This window comes from Hemiscyllium ocellatum, chromosome 6 (assembly GCF_020745735.1).
Source record: "Hemiscyllium ocellatum isolate sHemOce1 chromosome 6, sHemOce1.pat.X.cur, whole genome shotgun sequence".
NCBI classification, from domain to species: domain Eukaryota; kingdom Metazoa; phylum Chordata; class Chondrichthyes; order Orectolobiformes; family Hemiscylliidae; genus Hemiscyllium; species Hemiscyllium ocellatum.
This window is the reverse complement of record NC_083406.1, coordinates 25,945,069-25,967,635: the sequence shown is the minus strand read 5'-3', so window position 1 is coordinate 25,967,635 and position 22,567 is coordinate 25,945,069. Positions and strand designations below refer to the sequence as shown.

Genomic DNA, 22,567 nt, shown 5'->3' with positions numbered 1-22,567 from the left:
GGACTACATCCCAGAGATGGCTGAGGAGATTTTGGAGGCATTGGTAGTGATCTTTCAGGAATCATGGGAGTCTGGGAGGATCCCAGAGGAGCAGGAAATGGCTAATGTAGCAGGACCATGTTTTCTTGCTGCTGTCATGAGCTGATGGAGATTTGTGTTATGTTGTATACAGTTCTTCCTGGTACTATAGTGTCATCTGTGATACAGAAGCTACCAATAAATTCTCAGTGATATTATCCATACATTTTTAGAACATAACCTGGCTGACTGATAAAACAAATGCATTCTGATAAAATAGCGTGTACTGAAAGGTGTTGTAAAAGTTGTCAGTGACTGGGAAAGATGTATTGGCCAATATTCACATATTGCATTGCTGTTAGAAAATTCTTGGCACCTGAGAAATTGAGATTAAGTTCTCCCAGGTTGGAATCTTGAATGAGCATCTCTTTCCGACAATTGTTTAGTCTTTTTTTCGGAACACAAGTAAGGGTGCCAGTGTGATGCTTAACTTTGCATCAATATTTAAGATAGAAGACACCAGTAGCATAACAGAACTTCAAGAGATCCAGGGGTCAGAAGAGAGTGTAGCAGGCATCACAAAGGCAAAGGTGCTGGGGAAGCTGAAAGGTCTGAAGGAGGATAAATCACTCAGACCAGATGGACGATACCTCATAGTACTGAAGGAAATAGCTGAGGGGATTCTTAGAGGCATTGGTGATCTTTTAGGAATTACTCAAATCAGGAAGGGTCCCAGATGACTGGAAAATGGCTAATGTAACACCCCTGCTTTAGAATAGAGGGAGGCAGAAGATGGGAGATTATAGGTTGGTTAGCCTGACCTTGGTCTTTACAATAATTTTAGAGTCCATTATTAAAGATGAGGTTGCAGAGTTCTTGGATGCACATTGTAAAATAGAGCAGCTTTGTTAAGGGAAGGTCATAACTGACAAGTCTGTTCGAATCCTTTCTCTGGAGTTTCAGAGGCTGAGGGGTGACCTTATAGAATTTCATAAAATCACGAGGGGCATGGATAGGGTGAATAGGTAAAGTCTTTTTTCCCAGGGTAGGGGAGTCCAAAACTAGAGGGCAGAGTATTAAGGTGAGAGGGGCAAGATTTAAAAGGAACCTAAGCGACAATTTTTTCATGCAGACGGTGGTGCATGTTTGGAATGAGCTGCCAGAGGAAGTGGTGGAGGCTGGTACAATGACAACATTTAGAAGGCATCTGGATGGGTAATTAAATAGAAAGGGTTTAGAGAGATAACGGCCAAATGCTGGCAACTGGGACTAGATTAATTTAGGATATCTGGTTGGCATGAGGACGAGTTAGACTTAAGGGTCTCTTTCCATGCTGTACAGATCTATGGCCCTATGAAGAACCAAGCAAGTTAGATAAAGGAGAGTCAGTGGGCATAATCTATTTGGATTTTCAGAAGGCCTTTGACAAGGTGCTGCTAAACCAGATAAGTACTCCTGGTGTTAGGGGCAAGGTACTGGTGTGGATAGAGGATTGGCTGACTGGCAGAAGGCAAACAATGGGGATAAAGGGGTCTCACTCAGAATGGCAACTGGTGACTAGTGGAGTTCCACAGGGGTCAGTGTTGAAATTACAACCATTTAAGTTATACACTAGCAATCTGGACAAAGTAACTGAGGACATTGTTGTTAAATTGGCAAATGACACAAAGATAGGTGGAGGAGCAGGTAGTGTTGAGAAAGTGGAAAAGCAGCAGAAGGACTTGGACAGGTGAGGAGACTGGGCAAAGAAATGAAGGAACCTCTCTTTAGAACTGAGATGAGGAGGGTGATGAATCTGTAAAACTCATTGTCACAGATGACTGTGCAGGCCAAGTCATTGAGTGTATTTAAGACATTGATACATACATTCTTGATTATTATGGTAGAATAGGATACAATAGGAATTTATTCTCACACGTACTTTCACAAAAAAAACAGTGAAAAGTTTTATAAGTCACCGTTCTATGGCACCTGCATTAAAGAAGTATGCCATAGGTAGGAATAAAAAGATAAAAATTAAGGCAAAGTCCATCTCAGATCAACTTCAGTTCAGGAAAAGCTGATTAAAATGAGAAACACTGGAATGCCTGGAAGCTGCTGCTGAAGAAGACCCTCACACTGGGACAAAACTGCCAAACCTAGAGAGCTATGGCAAGACAAACCCCCCAGGGAAAAGGTGACCACTGCACCGTGCCAAGTCCGCCCACCAGGCTGCTGGAATATACAGAATGACTGCCCGCCAGGCCAGGGCGAGACATCCAGCTGAAGAAGGCATCATTGCTGGTTCGAGACCTCCAATGAGAAGGCAGGAGAATGAGGTTGAGAAACGTAACTGCAATGATCGAAAGATAGAAAAGACTTTTTTTTTAGATTAGATTAGACTTACAGTGTGGAAACAGGCCCTTCGGCCCAACAAGTCCACACCGACCCGCCGAAGCGCAACCCACCCATACCCCTACATTTACCCCTTACCTAACACTACGGGCAATTTAGCTTGGCCAATTCACCTGACCCGCACATCTTTGGACTGTGGGAGGAAACCGGAGCACCCGGAGGAAACCCACGCAGACACGGGGAGAACGTGCAAACTCCACACAGTCAGTCGCCTGAGTCGGGAATTGAACCCGTGTCTACAGGCGCTGTGAGGCAGCAGTGCTAACCACTGTGCCACCGTGCCGCCCACTGATGGGCCAAATAACCTAATTCTGTGCCTATGGTCCTTCTGGTCTTTAATCCGAGCTTCATCATGCCTGAGACATAATGAGATCCCCATGGTTGGAATACCATAACCGTGCAGCATAGTCCAAATTGAGTGAGTAATTCCTTTCTTCCTGTGTTACACACCCAGTTACCAAACCATACTCCACCAAGATAAGAACCAATTTCTCTACTAAAGCTCCCACAGGTTTGGAAGCTAGTTCAGGAATTTATCTTCATTGGAATCTGTGTCTGCTTTCCATGGCGAACATTAATTCAGCCATTAAGACTGGGCCATTTTCTTCATTTATAGTCAATAAAGAACTGGCATTCATTTGTTTATTGTTATTAAATTATCCTTTTGCCATTTACTCAATTGTTAACTTAACATCAACAGAGCTGTTTGAAAAATAACTGAGCGGGGAATCTAAATATTATGTTTGGTCCAAACCTTGAGAAATTTTGATTGCATACACTGTGCTAATTTATGAAAATAAGCAGGAGGCCTCTGCAAGGCAATGCTTACATTAAGAATGCTAATAGATTATGAATGGTTTCTGCAGGCTGCTCATCTTCCTTAGTGAGATTCAACAGCCTGAATTGTTCCACACTGATGATTCATTTGTATCAGATAAAAATGAATGCACAGATGTTCCACCACCTTCAGCCATCAGAGACCTAGAAGCAGAGAATGGAAATCCTGTTGAAGAACAACCACTGTATTGAAACCACTGCTTGAAATGAAGAACATAATGCAAGAGGGACTTGAACTAATTAAACCAGTGAGGGCTTTGGTTGCGCAGATTATTAATAATATGCTTGTGTATATTTAGTAACCTCTCGTTGCTTGAGGCAAGAAATTTATGGTCCATTATTCTGACAGAATGGATTTTGTTTATGCTGACAGGTAAACAGAGAATTGATGTTACCTTCAAGTTTTACTAATTGTAGCACATAAATATTTCTCAGTGTAGGTAGGCATGAATGTCTGATGTGTTCTCAAATGTGGCAATATTGAGCACACGTATCAAGTCTAATGTCAAACAGCAGCTGTTAGCATTAAAAATGAATGCTTTCCTTGAATGTTGTTAGTGATAAAGTTAAGAACATAAATTTTATTCAATTGTTAAAAGGAAAAGTTCAATTCACCAGAGGCCTTATGGTTAGGAGTTGGAGCAATCACCACCTCAGCCAGGGACAAACTTGCCTTCCATCATGCTGAAAATAGCAAGAGCACAAGGGAGATGAAAATGGCTGCCACCAACCACAGACTGGCGGATTATATGTTTCTTTCTGTGAGGGAGAGACCTTCAGTTTTGAGCAACATGAGGCCCTTCAAAGGGCAACAATATGACACAAGGACCCATGCAATGCAGGTGAAAGATTCTTGTGATTGTGAAGAGGACTAAATATGTGAACATTAAGAATTAAGCTGTTGTGTGATGGCCAAATCTAGCCCCGAGCCCCTCCTGGCCAGATCATGCTGCATTTGGGAGCAGTGCTAACAATGGCTATGTTATGCAGTAAGTGTATAATGGCCTGGAAACCTTCACCCTATTTGTCAAAGTAGTAACACATTCCAAGGACCTGCATGTGGAGCTGCTCCCTTCACTTTCTGGACCATGAAACCCTGTATAGCGCTAACTAGGTTCTGTACCTTCAATGTTGTTGCAAGACAAACATTCATTCTCTCAGCTGATGATTAAAATGAACATAGATTTGGAAATGTGACAATATATTTACAATCTAATGTCACCCCGGCCTTAAGAAGGTCATCTTTCTGTTCCACCATGCATCAGTGAAGATGTAGGGTAGAGGAAGCCTGCCTTACAGTGGAGATTGTTAGCCTCTGAGTTTTGATTGGATGGCTGCAGGAGCATTTTTGGTCTAGAGGGCCCAGATATGCTGAATGTGTCCTGACCAGCTTGACTTGATCTCCAAGAGGGCGGAGGGAGGCAGCCAGGATAGAGGTGGAGGCCCAGTCACCACTGAAGAGTCTTGAGAGAGCTTCCTAAGGGGCTTGTGTGTGGCACCTCTAATGGCAGCATCCTGTCTCCTTTCTGAGGAAGGGACAACTGGAGGGAAGTTAAGGTCCCTCTTTAACTTGTTGCTACTTTTCTGCTGATACAGAGTATCAGTCTGTGAATGTACTCAGTACAGCCAGAGACTCCTGGACCTGACTCTCCATGGAAATACTAACTTGTCCACTGAAGCAGCCAAATGCTGGTATGCCTGAGGCAGCAGGATCCATTGCTGTTTGTTTCAGGTTGCCTAGTGTCCTGACAAACCTGTCTGATGCTTCTGTCTTTGCTTCTGAAGTCACAAATTGCTAATGTCCCTGGGTCCTTTCTTGCCTGGAGGCTAAGCAGGTACCAGATCGCCAGCTGTCAGCAGCTTGCGTCATTTCCTCCTTGATCAACTGCAGGTCCATGGCAATGATGCGTCCACCAGGTGTCTCAATTCTAATCTAGCTAATTTATGTACCAGAGTGTCATTACCCAAGCTGGCGATGGGACAGCAGACAGTTAAGCCAATGTATCCTGTCTGGCAACCATGCCCTCTCCCTCAGAGATGGAGGAGGGATCATCTTGTGAGGTGACTGTCTTGACTGCAGAGACTTTACTAATGCTGCTTGTACTTGCAAGAGATAAAAATGATTGTGATGTTACCAAGGGATAGAAGTTTGGTCATGTTAAACTTAAACAACAGCAAAATGCTGTAGATGCTGGACAGTTGAAGTGCAAATAGAAAATGCTGGAAGAACTTAGCAGGTCAGGGTACAACTGTGGAAACAGTAAATTGGACTTAACTTTTGAATAACTTTGGTCTAGCCATAGACATTGCTTGGCCTGCAGCAAATTTCTGGCAAATTACTTTATGCCTGAATGCTTGTGAGAAAAGTGTACCAGTCAATCAGTTTTGGGATAAGAGTGAACTCTTGACTGTGATTACGGCTAGAATTAGGGATGTTTTTGGTTTTGAGATGGAAAATAGAAACAGGAGTAGTCCATTTAGCCCTTCAAGCCTGTTCCACCATTCAGTATGATCATAGTTCATTCTCCTACTTAATACCCTATGCACACTTACATCTCAAAGCCTTTGATTCCATTAGCCCTGTTATGGACTAGGCCAGACCACTCAAAACTTTCTTCAGCAAGCAGCCCAGACCATAACTTTGCAATTTGTTTTGGTAAGTGTACAATGAAAATTACCCAGAGTAAGTTAGCCAGGTTGACGACCAAGGTTAAACAGACAAAGATTTATTCACAAAATTACACAATGAAACACACACAAAAAAAAGAACCTCTACAGAACTCAGTCTATCCAAACTAGACTTAATTATGCTGTTCCAAATATACACAACAGTCCCAATAAGCAAACTCCCCTTTAAAGACCAGTATGAATGGAACACATGCTTACAGATTGAACGTGAAGGGCTGAGAGAGAGAGTTTCAACACAACTTTCTGTTGAACTCCTCACCAGTTCAGGATTGAACTAAACCGCTCAGTTGGAGAGCTGACCACTCCCCTTTCATTCTACAGGTCACTTCTAAAACATGACCACTTTGTCCTGAAGTCTCATCTGTTTGCATATAAACAAAAAGCCTCTCAAAGTCCTTTTCATCTTTGTACCAAATCAAACAGATCGGAGCCTGGCCTGGTTTATTACCCCTCTGAGAAAAATCGAGGACAGAGCCTCCTTGAGCCAAGGAACAGCTTTTAGATAAAAACAATGATTAGCTTTGTGACAGCCCTAAAAACAATATCAATCTACTTCTTGAAAACATTTAATGTTCTGGCCTCAATTACTTTCTGTGGCAGTGTATTCCACAGACTGGCCTCTCTGAGTGAATACATTTCTCCTCAGTTCCAAATGTTCTACCCTGTATTCTTATATTGTGGGACTATTGAAAATATCCTTTTTGCTTTTCCCTTGTCTGGTTTTGTTAGAATTGTATTGATTAATATGAAATTGCTCCTTATTATTTGCGACTCTAGTGAATATAATCCTAACTGATCCAGCCTTTCTTCATATGTCAGTCCTGCCATCCCAGGACTCAGTCTTCTAAATTTTTGCTGCACTCCATCCACAGCCAAGGCATCTTTCCCCAGATAAGGAGATAAGAACTGGACACAATGTGGTCTCACCAAGCACAAGAATTAATAAATGTGTGGGCTTTCTGATAGCAATTTATTAAGTCAATTTTCTTTGTTTTTCTTGGAAGGAAATATCATCTGCACTTAGTGTATAATGAGCATTGGGATAGTGTTTGGCTTCAGATACATTCTGTCGTTCACATCTGTCTGTATATTCCAACACAGAAATATAAGGAGAGTACTAATTGTCAAAGCCTAATTGTCTGGAGCTTTTCTTCCCTAAAGGGGTCATCTCAAAATTATGTCATATAATGATTATCACCTATCACAAATGACGACAATCACAATCATCTTGCTTCTCTCCAGCTCACTGTCTGACTCCCTTAGTTTACATTTGGTAAACACTTGGTAATTGAGGTAATGATTAAGGGCTGGTGTGTGTTTTGAATTGTTGGCAGATTCAGATGGAATGGAGCCTTCAGGCTCACTGAGAGGAAGAGGAGGATGTGATAGAAGTGAGATGGATTTCTGAAGAGTACAGCTTACCTGGGTCATTGAGAAGAGGGGTAACAAGAGAATGAAAAGGAAAATATGTCAAAGGTCATGACACAGTTGGCATCTCATCTCTTTTCCCCCATTTCTTTAATTCTCACCTTTTACAGTGTCCCTGATATTAATAATAAGCAGTTTGAGAATCCCTACATTGCAGAATAGAGGCCATTCAGCCCAGCGAGTCTGCACCGACACTCTGAAAAGCATCCCACCCAGACCTAGCCCTCCCGCCCGACCCCCATAACCCCACATTTATTATGGATAACCCACCTAGCCTGCACACTAGAGGGTGATTTAGCGCAGTCAATCCACCTTAGCTGTATAGCTTTGAATTATGGAATAAACCTAGATCATCCAGCAGAAACAAACGCAGTCACGAGGAGAATGTGCAACCTCCACACAATCAGTTGCCCAAGGCTAGAATCAAACCTGTGTCCCTAGTGCTGTGAGGCAGCGTTGCTAACCACTGAGCCACTGTCCCATCCTTGGCCACAAAAACGTAAAGAACACAGAAGCACAAGCAGGCCTTTCATCTCCACAGTCAACAAGAGAATGGATGAACTGCCCCCAGCCCTTAACTCCTCTTTCATGCTGGATCCTCACAGCCCTCAACTTCTCAATATTTCAAAAATCTATCCGCCTCCTTATTAACTGCTTCCAGTGATCCATCATCCACTATACTCTGGTGTAGAAAATTTCAAACATTCATGACCTTTTACAAAGAAAAATCCTTCACAGTTTAGTTTTAAATGAGTGTTCTCTAATTCTCCCACTAATGAAAACATCTTGTGTTAAATCCCTTCATAATCATATATGTTTCAATAAAAATCACTATTCATTCTTCTAATGAGTAAAGCCCAAGCCTGTTTAACTATTTTTGCCCAGTCAACCTCTTCATATAAAAAAATCAATTGACTGAATCTCTTGAATTGCCACCAATGAGGGGCTATTTTAAAAATGCTTAGATCTTTATATTCTTTCAAAATATGAGGACCAAAACTGTACAGAATACAGAGGAACCTTGATTATCCAAAATTCGGATTATCCAAACAAGATTGCAAGGTCCCGATGATTGGCTAAACTGTGTTATCCGGCATTCGATTATCAACACAAAATATTCCCTGCCCGTGTTGTTTGCAGAATCAAGGTTCCTCTGTACTTCAGGCTGTACCAACACCCTGTACAATTGAAACAAGATTCTGCTATTTTTAAATAATTAAGGAAGAAAAGCCAAATATCATTTATCTTCTTACTTGCTGCACCTGCTTGTTAGAATTTTCTGTTTCATGCACAAGAACATCCAAATTCCTCTTGCTGTACTTTTCTTTTGGAGTCTCTTTCCACTTAAATAATAGTCTGCCTTTAAATCTTCCTACCAAAGTGCATGACCTTACATTTTCCCACATTAAACTTTATCTGCCAAATATTTGCCCACTCAGACAACTCTATCTTTTGCAAATGCCTTATGTCTTCATCCTTTCTATTTATGTATTACCAGCAAATTTCATTTAATTAACTTCAGCTAATCTTCCAAGTCACTTACATATTGGTAACTAATTGAAATTGTAGGACTGATCCTTCTGCTATTCTATTGATTACATCTTTCCAACATAAAAAGATCCATTAATCCCAACTCTGCCTTTTGTATGTTATGCAATCCTCAATGCATGCTAATATAATACACCCAAAACCATGAGCTGCTATCTTATTAGATTAGATTGCTTACAGTGTGGAAACAGGCCCTTCGGCCCAACAAGTCCACACCGACCTGCCGAAGCGCAACCCACCCATACCCCTACATTTACCCCTTACCTAACACTACGGGCAATTTAGCATGGCCAGTACACCTGACCTGCACATCTTTGGACTGTGGGAGGAAACCGGAGCACCCGCAGGAAACCCACGCAGACACAGGGAGAACATGCAAACTCCACACAGTCAGTCGCCTGAGTCGGGAACTGAACCCGGGTCTCAGGCGCTGTGAGGCAGTAGTGCTAACCACTGTGCCACCGTGCCGCCCACGATTATTTAGCACCTGATCAAATGCCTTCAGGAAATGCAAAGATACCAAACCTACCAGTTCCCCTTTATCAACATTACTTATTAGAACCTCAAAGAACTGCAGCAAATTTGTCAATGTGATTTCACTTTCTTAGACAATATTGACTCTGATTGCATTAGACTTTTCTAAATGCCTTGCTATTCTTTCTTCAGTAATGGACATTTCCCCAATGACAGATGTTAGGCTAACTAGCCTATAATTTCTTGATTTCTGTCTCCCTTCCTGTTTGAATCAGGGCCTCACATTAGCAGTTTTCCAATTTGCTGAAAACCTTACAAAATATCAGCTTAAATGTTCACCACTATTCACTTACTGACTTCTTAGGCTGTAACCAACTTCAGACGAACTTTCTTCATAACTCTGTAATTGCCCTTATTTAGGTTGAGGACTCTGATTTCTGCTGATCCCAAAACTGAATGTGAAATTTAGATTGTAATCAGTATTCTAGAGAATCCTTAACTCCAAGATCTCTGATTAATCTTACCATATTACACATTATTAGATATAAGATAGCTTGTTGTTGTGTAATTTCTGTAATGTATGGCTTGAATAAACAACGCCTGAGGTACTCTAGAAATTTGTTTCCTATATCAATCTTATTTGTTAAATAAATATACGGATTAAAATCACCTGTGTCAATTATGGTGACTTTTATGTGCCTCCATTATTTGATGATTTATACTTTGTCCTGAGGCAACACTTTAGGGCCTTACAAACGAGTCCACACTCCCCCATGAGTTATTTCTCTTGCCATTCCTTTTATACAACCAAACTGATTCCACATCTGTTACATATATATCATTACTCACCACCGCACTGTTATGTTATTTTCTTTTTAAAACAGCTGCCACACTTTCTTATCCTTCTCTAAATATTATTATAGAATGTCAAATATCTTTGAATAGCGAGTCTCGCTCACCCTGTAACCATATCTTCATAATAGCTATCAAGCCATTTTCATCTATTTCTATCAGTGCCATCAATTCACCCATCTTGTACACACTTCTACCTGTGTTCAGATAAAGAGCCTTCAACTTTGACTCTTTACCATTGTTATTTTTTGTTTCTGCTTCAGTCTTTTGTGGATATGTTTTCTATCCTTTTGTATCATGTTTCGATTATTAATTACCTCTTCACTATCCAATTTGATTCTTTTTGATTTTTAAGCTTCTCTTCGATTGAACCCTGCCTTCCACTGTAACCCATTTTAACAGTATTTGAAGAGAAGTCATTCTCGGCAGTAGGCATGTTTAAAATTATATTTGATAAGGTGAGGAATTTTCTTTGGTATTATAGAGTGGCATTTATAGATGTAAATTTTTTTATTCCCAGTTTTCAATCATCATTTATTTTTAAAGAAGCCACAAGTCCCTTCCTGACTAGAATATCTGTTTTTTTAGTCGGCCTTCTCCCTGAGTCACTTTCAAAATGCATAGACTGAGAAAATCCTTCTTGTTTTTCATGAATTTAACCATTTCATTTTAGTTGCATTCTCTCCTTTTCGCAGACAGAATTACTTTTTTTGTGAGTGTATACTATTGCTACATTTCAATACTGACATTTGTGATAGAGATCGCTTTTCAGTCACCTATTGGAAGGACATCTTATCAGAGATCTTCAGCTGCCAATCAATCCATTAACCTGCTGAGTAAAATATAGCAGTAGAGGGAAGTTACATTTTCTCAGAGGTTGTTCAAATAAAGCAAAGCAACCACTTAAAGTCAGAGTTTCTCATTCTAGTACCTTTCTATAATTAGTTACAAAAATGGTCTTTCAGCAGACTAAGAGCACATGTTCCTCCCCAATCATTCTGAATCATACCCTCCTCAGCTATTGTTCAGTTAGAGGACTGTGAGAAATTTGTCTTCAGGAAGTCGAAATGAAGATATTCCAGTTGACCTCATCTACTAACTGCCTTTCCTTTGTCTTAAAACAAGGTGCTTTTTAATTCCCTTTCTTCAGCGACTCTCTTGATTAAAGTACCAGATGTTTACTAGAATCTAAGAGACAGAGAAATCATTTACTGGATTTTAGATTTCACTTTTGTTAACAAATTTCCTGATATTCAAACATCCACTTTCCTGTATGTCTCAGAAACATAGACATTAAGTAAGGAATTGCAGAAGGAAATAGAGGCCTTTGAAATGAGGATGCTAAGACATCTACTAAACGTTACATATGCCAACCCTATGGCAAATGGAGAAATTGTTGAAATTGAAAGAACAAAAAGAACACTTTAAAAATGTCATACAGAAATGAAAATGTCACTCCGACTATTTGATCAGAACTGAACAACACCAGAGATTTCTTCTGGAGGGCAGCAGAAACAGAGGTCGACCGCAACATAGTCAGATGATGGAAATCACAGAGTGCAGACAAGATACTGTGGATGCGGAGGACAAAGGAGTGGGACATATCATGACAGGAAGTCTCCTGGGAGATGACTATAAATATCAGCAACATTCAAGTCATGTTGGCTCTAAATCATATGGGAGATTAGAGGTTAGATTTTGGGAACTTTTTTTTTCTGTGGCAGAGTATTATCTTTTCTGAAAGATAACTGAATTTTAAAATAATGCAACCATTCAGCAATGTGGAATGAAATTATAACAATGTCAGGAACAGGAGTAGGTCCCCCAGACCCTCAAGTATGCCCTACTATTCTAAAAGATAATGGCTGGTTTGTGCCAGACCTCAGCCCCTCTTTCATGCTAGCTCCCAGTCTTGCACAATAACATTTATATGTTGCAGCTTAACCAATTAGAGTCAAATTGCTAACTAGAGAAAATTTCAACGCTTTCAGGGAGTTTGTGTAAAACAGTGACAGTTTGACCGATGGTAGATAATCAAACTGAAAGCTAGAAGTTTTACAGAACCATCGACTAATCTGATATAGCCTAAAGTGCACTTAAATAGTTAATTAAAATGAACCCAGGGTACATACTTTGTTGTTCATTTTACATTGTGTTAAAAAAAATTGCCATTAAATTTTAAATTTAAATTTTAAATTAAGTTTTGCTACTAAAACAAATTGCATGTTTTTTTTAATGCTGGAGAAAGGGAGTTACATAGGCTTAATTTGTATGGTTATGGGAAACTCTTTGGGGTTCTCCTATCAGGTGGCCTAGACATATTCTAAGATTGTAATCATATTTTCCACAAGAGTCCCTTTAGCCCATCGTTTCTGCACCAATAAAACCTACTCTAAATCTACATTAGTCCTACTTTCTAGGACTTAGCCCACAGCTCTGAATGTTATGACATTTCAAGTGCTGATCCAGCTTTTTTTAAAGGTTGTGAGATCTCCTGCCCCAAAATCCTTCCCAGGCAATGCATTTCATATTCCCACAACTGTCTAGGTGAAAATATTTTCCTTAAAATCCCTTGTAAACTTCCTGTCTTTTACCTCAAAATTATGTCCCCTTGTATTTGATTTCAATCAGAGAGGCCAACTGCTTTCCATCAACCTTGTTTATGCCCGACATAATCTTATACAACTCAAATGGGGGTTTAGTGGACAGTAAGAAAAGTAACCTCAGAGTACAACGGGATCTTGATCAGGTGGGCCGATGGGCTGAGGAGTTGCAGATGGAGTTTAATTTAGGTAAATGTGAGATGCTGCATTTTGGAAAGGTAAATCAGAGCAGGACTTATACACTTCATGGTAAGGTCCTGGGGAGTGTTGTTGAACAAAGAGACCTCGGAGTGCAGGTTCATAGTTCCTTGAAAGTGGAGTCACACAAACAGATAGAACAGTGAAGAAGGTATTTGGTATGCTTTCCTTTATTGGACAGAACATTGACTATAGGAATTGGGAGGTCATGTTGCAGCAGTACAAGATATTGATTTGGTCACTTTTGGAATATTGCGTGCAATTCTGATCTCCCTCCTATCAGAATGATGTTGTGAAACTTGAAAGCATTCAGAGTAGATTTACAAGGATGTTACCAGGTTTGAAGGATTTGAACTACAGGGAGAGGCTGAATAGGTTGGGGCTATTTTCCTTGGAGCATTGGAGGTTGAGGATTGAGTTTATAGAGGTTTGTAAAATCATGAGGGGCATGGACAATGTATTATCCATGGAGTGGGGGAGTCCAGAACTAGAGGGCATAAGTTTAGGGTGAGAGAGGAAAGATTTAAAAGGGACCTAAGGGGCAACTTTTTGATGCAGAGGGTGGTGCCTGTATGGAATGAGCTGCCAGAGGAAGTGGTGGAGCCTGGTAAAATTACAGCATTTAAATGGTATGTGGATGGGTATATGAATAGGAAAGGTTTAGAGGGATATAGACCAAGTGCTGGCAAATGTCACTAGATTAGGTTGGGGTATCTAATCAGCATGGATGAGTTGGACTGAAAGGTATGTTTCTGCGCTGTATATCTCTATGACTCTATGACCCTAATCAGGTCACCACTCAGCCTTGTTTGCTTTAAATGAAACTTGAGCGTATCCAGCCTCTCTTCACAGATAAACTACTCCAACCCAGTCAACATCTCCACTGCACCCTCTCCAGTGCAATCAAATCCTTCCCATAGTGTGATGACCAGAACTGCACACTATAATCCAGCTGTGGTCTAACCAAAGTTTTGTACAGTTCCAGTATAACCTCGCTGCTCTTATAATCAATGTCATGATAAAGGCAAGTGTCCATATGTTTTCTTCACTGTTCTGCCACCTTCAAGTATCTGTGTACAAGCACCCGAAGGAACCTCTATCCCTTTGAATTTCCTAAAATCCTTCCTTTCACTAAGTACTTGCTTGTTTTGTTACTTGTTCCAAAGTGTTTCCCCTCACACTGGGGTGAAATTCCACCTATCACTGATCGACTTGTCTGACAAACCTGTCTTTTTCTTCCTGTAACTTAAGACCTTCTTCCTCATTGTCAACTATCTGGCCAATTTTCATATCAAATGCAGTTTTTTTTATTATCCCTCAACATTTTCTTATATATCACAAACAATTAAGGACCCAACATGAATCCTTATGTCATGGCACTGGTTACCAGGCTCCAGTCACACTAACAACCTCTACCATCATCCTCTGACTTCTGTGACTAAACCAATTTTGGATTCAACATGCTAGGCTACCCTAAATCGCATTTGTTTTTACCTGTTTTATCAGTCTTCTATGTGGGATCTTATCAAAGGTGTTGCCATAATTCATTGTAAACCATATGAACTGCACAGCCCTCATCTACTGACCTGGTCACCTCCTGAAAAATTCAATCTAAGTTTTTTAGGCATGACCTCCCTCTGACAAAGCCATGTTGACTATCCCTGATCAAACCTTGTCTTTCCAAATTAATTTAGTTTTCTCCTTTAGCATTTCCTACCACTGATGTGAGACTCACTGCTCTGTAATTCTCTGGTTTATTTCTACCACCCTTCTTGTAAAGTGGAACCGCATTAGCTGTCCTTTAGTCCTCTGGCATCTCCCCTGTGGCTGGAGAGGAATACAAACTTGGGTCAGACTCTCTGTAATTTCCTCCTTTGTCTCTAACAGCAGCCTGGGATAGAACTCATCTGGCCCTGTGGAATTAGCCACTTTTCAGCCAACCAATATCTCCTCACTCCGCTGTAAAACAGTTCAAAACTTCACAGTCCTGCTTCTCAAATTCTGTACCTATGTCCAAAGTGAAGACAGATGTGAACTACTCATCTAACACCCTGCAGATGTCTTTCACATTTACGCCACCCCCTTGGACCCTAATGGGCCCTACTCTTTCCCTGGTTGTCCTCTTCCCCTTGATATACTTACAGAATATCTTAGGATTGTCCCTCAGCTTTTTGTTATGCCCCATCTCTTTGTTATCCTAGTTGCTTGAGATCCATACAATCCCTAAAGTGTGGAAACAGGCCAACTGACCCTCTGAAGAGGATCCCAATCAGACTCATCCTCCAACTTATCCCTGGAGCCCTGCATTTCCCTTTGCTAATGCACCTAACCTACACATTCCTTGACACAATGAGTACTTTAGCATGGCCAATCCACCTAACCTGCACATCTCTGGACTGTGGGAGGAAACTGCAGCACCCAGAGGAAACCTACACAGTCAGGGGAGAATGTGCAAACTCCACACAGGCCATCGTTCAAGGATGGAATAAAATCCTGGTCCCTGGTGCTGTAAGGCAACAGTGCAAACCACGGAGCCACCATGCCACCCCATCTGACCATCAAACTTAGAGACTCTGATTTTCATTAGAGTAAGCTAAGTGAGCAGACTGGTTTGAATCATGAGTGCACTCCCTCCACCCCCGACTCAATATTGATCATATCAGAGAACGGGTTTCGCAGCCCTAAATGTCTCTTGAATCCTTGTCCATATGAGGGAAGATTCTAAAAGTTAAGTTCAAAATATTTTACCATGCTCTCCATGCCAAACTGAGTCCGACTATTGCCACCCACTGATCCTTCATACCATTTATGCCAACACCTGCTGTTCCATCCACCCTCCTCACACTTCATTTTCTCTGTGCCAAAGTATGCCCATCCACACACACCCACATGTCTCCTTGCACCCTCCTTCCTAATCCTCCCTCACACGGCCCTTCACTGCCTCCATATCAGGCTTTGACACTTACAAGTCCATTCAACCGCCGTATGTTCCATATGGAACCAAGGAAGCCTCCAGTAATGATGAGATGTATGTGCAAAAAGCTTTACAAATAGTAATGTTCATTTCTTTATCCCTTCTTAAAGGAGCTGATCAACCACAACCCTACAAATGTCAAATGCCTGAAACTATTAAAATATGAATAGCAGATTTTGCAATCACATGATAAACTGACGTAAAAAAAAATGCATTTGACAGAAAATACTGACAAACCAGGATAGTCAGCGCTCAAAAATGTGTTGCTGGAAAAGTGCAGCCGGTCAGGCAGCATCCAAGGAGCAAGAGAATCGAAGTTTCAGTCATAAGCCCTTCTTCAGGCTAGTAAGTCAAGCAGTATTTTCCTAATGGAGATGATATAACAAGAGCTGCTTCCATTCATTGCTTAATAGAGCTGCATACAGGGGTAACATTTCTTGATTGATAGCTCTTGAATGATTACGTATTGTGTAATTGGACACCTTTTTTTAAAAATGCAGGCATTTCGAGTCAATGCAGTGTCAACTACAGGTCATTCTGCTATAATGTGACAGTTATATTCCTCTGCAACCTCATGCTGTACAAAATCATACTGTAGAAGATTGTTAATAGAAAAATCGCTATATCTGTTCAGTGGAATGTTTGCATTATCCAAACAACATCTACAATTTGTCAATTGCATTGTAGTCAATTCAGATTGATGAAACATGTGTTATAGCAGAACGAGCTGTGTTGACCCTTTAAATTTTCTGGATAGCTGAAATATTTACAGAAGCGTTTTTAAAGGAAACATAAAGTTGTGAATGAATGAATGGCTTATTTTTAAAAATATATCCATTTTATAATTACTTAAGGTTTCTTGGTTCTGTATAGTATGTGGTGGGTGAATGGGCATGAAGCACTATAGTTTGATATGAAGGTTATGAGGGAGCTGTAGTAGAGATGGTATAAATTAGCATGGGGAAGTGCCATATCTTGAAATGAAGGGTAGGAAGAACCATGGGAAGCAATAAGTCGTAAGTAGTATGAGAGGCCATACGATATGGGTGAAAATGATTGAGGCTGCATGAATTGGAATGACGAGGGCATTAGGAATGTGGGGTCTTGAGGAGATGTGAAAAGTCAGGCATAGAAGGCAATTTTTTTGTCTTGATCTTTCTAATAGTCTGCTTCCACACTCAGCAACCATTTAGTTGCCTCTAACCTCTTTTTGGAAATGATGGTCCCAACTCCTTTTATCATCCACATGCAGAATGAAAATCCTGTTGTTACTGGCATTTTTGCTTGAGGCAGGTATTCCCAGCCAGGAAATTTCCTAATGTCTGCAACCTGCCTTGAAGATGAAGATCCAGCTATGAATCTCATCATTCAAACACCTTAAAATAAACATGGTTTAGTGTGCAAGAAAATAAATGCTAATTTTAGTTTTCCATTATTCCTTGACAATACTTTTAAATACCCAAAATGGTTCCCCTACGAACAACTGTCATGGTACAATAGGGCAGTTATGCCTCTGGGTTTATTTTTAATGTAATAGATTCCTTCTGTCAACTCTTCACAGCTAATTAAAAGGCACTAATTTAATTAGATCCCTTGTGATGTGTTTGTCTTTACAGACTTGTTCTTAGCGCTGTTTCAGACTATTTTGCTGCAATGTTCACCAGTGATGTTTGTGAAGCTAAGCAAGAGGAAGTCAAAATGGAGGGTATAGACCCTGGTGCACTCTGGGATCTTGTTCAATTTGCATACACAGGTAAGTCGGAGTGAAATGTTATTTGTATACAACAAAGTATTGTATGTAGCCTAAGGATTTGAACTAATTGATGATAAAATGTTTTGACATTCAAAACTGGAATTCATGTGCTTTAATCATAAGCTCATATTTGGCTTACAATTTTTCAATGATTTTCGTGTAAGTCCATAAATAAATGTTTTTTTAATGACTTTAATATGAAATTTGTAATGTTAAGGTGAGTTTGTTAATTTCCCCAACCTCATATGAAAAATGGTTAATGTACTTGATATGCAATATTTGCACAGACATTGCAAACACATACTGAATATTTTTAAAGTTAATATTTTCACTTACTATACTAAAGCATACAATTAGTTCATGCCAGCTCCAGCAGCAACCATGATCTGCCAATGAGCAAAATGACTGTGTAAATTTGTTCCCCTATGACAATGTCACCAATGCATTGGAGAAATTGAGTCCTATGAATCAATGTGCAGTTGTACATTGAGAATTCTGGCACTACAGCAGTACCGAGATGGGTTTGAAACCAGTGGTCAGTGATATTGGTGTGTATTTGCAATTGCAATGAATGCTAAACACGGCTCGGTTGAGGAGGTGGAATGAGAGCTGGCAAGCAGTTTATCACTGCTTAAATGTGGAGCTCAATGGGGCACTGTAGTAGTAAAGCTTTGACCTTTCATAGATTCTCTACAGTGTAGAAGCAGGCCATTTAACCCATCGAATCCACAGCAACCCTCTGCATAGCATCCCACTCAATCCCACAACCTTGCATTTCCCATGGCTAATCCTCCTACCCTACACATCCCTTGAAACTCTAGTAAGGCCAATCCACTTAGACACATACCTTTAGTCTGTGGGAGGAAACCAGAGCACCCAGAAGACACCACACACAGGGAGAACGTACAAACTCACACAGTCACCCAAAGCTGGAATTGAACCAGGCTTCCTAGCATTGTGAAGCAGCAATGCTAGCCACTGAAACACGTGCCACCTCACGTATAAATTGTTTTGACTAGGGATGTCTCCGGTGGTCTCTTAAAAGACTGTGCACTAAAGACAAACTGATTTCCAAATGGAGCCTGACATAGGATTGCAACCCAGATCTTTTAGCAAAGGGCTTAACACCTGTTTCACCAGGCACCTTGAACAACTCCAGGCCAACTAAAGCAATATGGTGTGTTTTGCGTTCCTGATAGAGATTTAACATATGCACGCAGAATGCCTTCGAAGCCCATTTTCAACCTTGAAAACAGTGAAACAGATCTCGCTTGTTGGATGTTCAACAGTTGTAGTAAAATTTTAGAAAGAGTGAAATTTTTCATTTTAGCAGGGCATCGGAAGAGACAGCCACCAGTCTGAAGGTTTGCATTCTTAATTCCTATACCTCTAATTCCTAAAATTCAAACATGTTTGTTAAGTTAACAATTTTCCATTGAACATTCTTTTGGAACCTTCTGCACTGAGGTCAGAAGAGCAGGCAGCAACTGTACTGGTCATTGAATATTTATCTTGTGAAATGCACCATAAAAGCAGCCTGTCTCATCTGAACTTATGAACTCATCCATTTTTGTAATAGTACATGACATTTGTACTACAGTAATATTACTCCTAAAAGAGGAAGTACAGTAATTGTATTGGGGGAAAAGAAGACTACCATCTATTGTGTTACTTAAATTGATTTTCAGGTCTTCAGAAATTTCAGCTTAGCATGGAATCCCTTTTCTTTTCTAACCCATAACACTTTATCAAGTCATTATGTATGTATTAGAATTGCAGCGCTACTGTATCTCTATAACAGTTCACAGAATAAGAGCTCCTTTGCAGAAATTGCAAATTCTGGAAATGTGATTATGCTATGTATAATTCATGAATTTTTCTGTAGAGCTTGAAATGTATATTCATTGTTCAATGCACTGAAATACTTTGGAGATTTATCTATTTCAAACAAAAAACAGTCATTTTTGTTGCTGTTATTGCATATGAACATGACAGAAATAACTAATTAGTGACCATTGAGAAGAGTCTTTTTGTTTTACACTTGGTCTTGTTAGATATTATTTAGTTCAGTACTTAAAAGAATATATTCAGCCTATGAGTTACATTGCATTCAAACATTGTGGTCTTCAAGCAGGCAACCAATTACCTTTCCTGTTTATCAAGTTATAGCGGGATATTTGCCTTGCAAGATACTGTATTTCATCTATTCAATGATTCCGAGTTAAATCGAGCTGCATGAACAGTTAAAAAAGAAATTATTCAATGGGTGCCAAAGGTAGAAATCTGTACTGGTTTGATAAGAAGCAGAGTGTGAATTAAAACACATGCCTGCCTTGCAATTGAATTTAGGAGATGGCTGGAAATTAAGCTGCCAAGCTATCACCCTTGCTGACAAAGAGTCACGTTAAGCTTCCACGTGCAAGTGTTACCTTTGGCAAAAGTTAATTAAAATTTTAAAGTTAAATACTGAGGAAGCTTGTGATTAATTACACCTCCAAAATAATTTGCATCAAAGAGAACTTATTCCATGTAAACAAACAATTCTATGTGTTATTGATCTGAAATTTTAATGTGGAAGTGCCAGGGTTGGATTGGATTGGACAAAGTTAAAAATCACACGACATCAGGGTATAGTCTAACAAGTTTATTTGAAAGTACAAGCTATCAGAATGCTGCTCTTTCGTCAGGTAGCTACTTGACAAAGGAGCAGTGCTCTGAAAGCTTGTATGTTCAAATAAACCTGTTGGACTTTCGCCCTGTGTTGTATGATTCTTTACTTTAAAATTTTAATCACTAAGTAATTGTAGTTAACCATGCTGTGCACATTTTCAGTTACACCTGAATTCTTTAATTTTTTTGAAAAAAGGAGCAGACATAGATCATTTGACCCTTTGGGCCTATTTTGTCATTCAGTCAGATCCTGGCTGATTTTCTACATCATGTCCATTTTCCCAGCTGCTCCTTTCATTGATTCCTTCAAGAAATCAAACTCCATTAATATCTGCCGGAAATGTGCTCAGCAGCTGAACTTCCAAAGATATCTGGGATAGGGAATTCCAAATTCTCAATCTTCTGAGTGAAGAAACTTTTGCTCCCCTTAGACTTCAAGAGGTAACTCTTTACCCTGAGACAATGAGCACCATTTCTAGGAATACTCCAGCCAAGGAAAACAGCATCTCAGTTTAAACACTTGTTTATTTGTTGTTCCTTCAGGTTTGGTTTAGTGTTGTGTTTTGATGAAATTTAAATCATTTCATGTTTGACCATCACAGTTGATATTATTTGTAAACTCTAAATGGCTACTTGCAAATACTTTAGGCATACGGGATAGTGCATGATGCTATAATTTGAGGCTCAATTTTCTCAAATGATAGAGAGAAAATAATAGACTGAAGAAAAATTTTAAACAACATTATATATCAAATTTTATATAGCAAGGAATGCTGTAGACTAAATCTTAGGGATACAATATGTACACAATATCAGGTTCTGATTTATTCATTTTAAGATATGTACTTTGGGAATTAAGCTTTCATTTAAATTTGCACCATTTGTTCTTTTCACATTTCACCCTTTGTGATTCTTTGTGTTGTGAGAGGCAGTCAGAATCCAATGCTTAACTAATACTGACATTTCCTTTGAAGCAAATTGTTGATATGATCATGAGAAGACTACATGAATTTAAATCTTCCACTAATTATTGAGAAATGCCCTTTAAACAACACAAGTAAAACTAAAACATCCTGTTGAAGAACTAATTAGTCTTCTCTATTGTTTCCACAATTTCAATTAAAATTGTGATAACTTCATTTGTCTCAGCCAAAAAAAAAGCATGTACAGTACCGTTTTGTTAAAAGACCACCAGACATTCTACCATTAAGTGATCTGATTGTGTTTCACTACCTGCTTCAGCCAATCACTCTGAAGTCTTGTTACTGGAACAGGAGACAAGTGATATTTCACAAGTTGATTCATAATCCACTTATAGAGATGTACACTATGGAAAGAGACTTAGAGCTTGAGAATTAGACTCCCAGGAGAGTGCTGTGTGATTCATTGATACATTGTCGCACGTCTCTGTAACAAATACATTTGGATGGATTTCAATACATCCCACATTTTGTGGCTTTTAGTTATCTGATTTGTCATGTCTGCCATGAATAACCAGAGCCAATGACTCAACTGACAGCCCATATAAATAAAAATCCTGTGAGGATGTGGAGTGAGATTGAAGTAATTCTCGAGAAAATTGTGACAAGATAGCTAAAGCACTCGATGTGTTTTTAGTTCAGTTTGCGGCATTGACAGATTTTATAGTTTCTGTGCAATTCGCATTCCATTAAAACGGGATATGTTTCACAACTTTACGACTTTGTTTAGGTTATGCATGAAAAATGTTTGAGGTGTTTCATTTCATTATTGTGCAAGGTCAACAAGGTTTCCAAAGAAGGCACATACAGTTGAGACAGGCATCCTAATGAATGTATAAAACACATTAGGGTAAAATGTCTGCATCAGTGCCAATGAATTCCCAATTTAACTCAGTTGGGAGTCCATCCAAATCAGTTCAGCTAATAGTCTGACTCTAAGATATGTTGAATGCTACTTAAGTTGGGAGCTACAAAGGACTTAGCCTGAGATTGGGCCTCCGATGGTGAGAAGTCTCTCTTCCACAGCACAAGAGGAACTTGGCCCATGTCTGGAGATCCTGTATGCCTACTGGAAGTACTGGAGATGAATAGCAAAAAATGGGGACTGATTGTCAGGCCTATTGTCTTGAAAGTAAATGACAGCTTTCTA

The 22,567-nt window shown here is 39.7% G+C and overlaps 1 protein-coding gene across 1 annotated transcript in view; it reads left to right on the top strand.

Moving 5' to 3' along the window:
• The window catches only part of LOC132816620 (kelch-like protein 1), a 402,871-nt gene that overhangs the window by 152,991 nt on the left and 227,313 nt on the right, over positions 1-22,567 (top strand). Inside the window, exon 3 of the mRNA XM_060826433.1 lies at positions 17,631-17,767. Within this exon, the coding sequence (XP_060682416.1) occupies positions 17,631-17,767 (137 nt within the window). The remainder of the gene's footprint in view (positions 1-17,630; positions 17,768-22,567) is intronic.